General features: G+C 38.6%; 1 protein-coding gene across 1 annotated transcript; it reads right to left on the bottom strand.

The window, feature by feature from the left end:
• Positions 1-233: 233 nt before the first annotated feature.
• On the bottom strand, positions 234-1,112 carry LOC121966422 (protein FAM3C-like; the record flags this gene model as incomplete). The annotated part of the gene is made up of 2 exons (XM_042516517.1): positions 234-454; positions 975-1,112. Coding segments are annotated over 2 exons (228 nt in total), but the record flags the coding sequence as incomplete, so codon positions are not given.
• Between the last annotated feature and the right edge of the window lie 17 nt (positions 1,113-1,129).

Genomic DNA, 1,129 nt, shown 5'->3' with positions numbered 1-1,129 from the left:
TTTTCCTTTAAATTTTGCTGATTTTTTTGGGCGATCTCTTTCTTTTAGAGTTTTTGTTGATTTTTCATCACAATTAAATTAAATTAAAAATGCCATGGATTGTTTAAAATAATTTTTAAGCACCTTTTTAAGGTCTTGTTTTTTTAATTTTCCTTTTCTTTTTCTTTTTTTAAGTAACTAATTTTCAGGTCTTTCTTTTTTTCCTTTTACAAATTTCTTCCTAATTTTTGGGGGTCATTTCTTCTTTTGTTGCTAATTGCCTTCTTCCCGTGTTTTTATTTGTATTTTTTTAAGAAATCAAGCCGCTTTCCTTTGGCTCCACGAAGGAGAACGTTGAGACGTTCGTGGGAGACGAAGCAGCGTGTCACTCCAGGTATTTTGGGATGCAGCCTTGTAGATCGATGAGCTCGGGCCAGTTTTCGTATTTATTCTTTGTGTTGTCGTTCTTCAGGTACTGAAACAGACAAACAGAGACGACATCATCAAAACAAACAAAAACAAACAAACAAAAACAAACAAACAAACAGACAAACAAACAAACAGACAAACAAACAGTTAACTAGTCAAGTGACTCTGTCCATGAGACAGCTGGTTTTACAGATATCCTGATCAGGATCAGGATCAGGATCAGGTCTTTGATCTACCTAGAATTGTGACTGGAGCCAAAACCATTTTAACTGTGTTTATTTTATTTTCTTAAAAACAAAGTACTGCACTGAGCGGATTTATGATTTATGGTCAGAGCCACGTAACAAATTATTTTCTTTATTTATTTGTAAAAATAAATTAAACCGTCAGAATTTGTTTGGATCGGACAGTTTCTGCCGTTTTGTTGCAAAACCGTTCAGCACCGACTGAGTCTCAAAGTCCTTCAGCGGGCAGCTGTGTAATCCAGGTAAACACAGGACCTGAACCCAGCGGCAGAGATCCAGCCGAGTCCAGTTCTTCAGTTTTGGGACCTTTGGGTTTGTTACCTTCTCAAAGTTGTTCTGCACCGACGCTCCTTTCCCGCCAACAAACACCCAGTTATCTCTGAACCCCAGAGACTTCACAGAGGAGCTGCCCAGGTCAGAGATCAGCCTCCTCGCATCTTCATCCAACCTGATCTCACACACACACACACACACAC

This window comes from Plectropomus leopardus, unplaced genomic scaffold, assembly GCF_008729295.1.
Source record: "Plectropomus leopardus isolate mb unplaced genomic scaffold, YSFRI_Pleo_2.0 unplaced_scaffold24490, whole genome shotgun sequence".
Classification (NCBI taxonomy): Eukaryota; Metazoa; Chordata; class Actinopteri; order Perciformes; family Serranidae; genus Plectropomus; species Plectropomus leopardus.
This window is presented reverse-complemented; position numbering and strand designations above follow the sequence as displayed.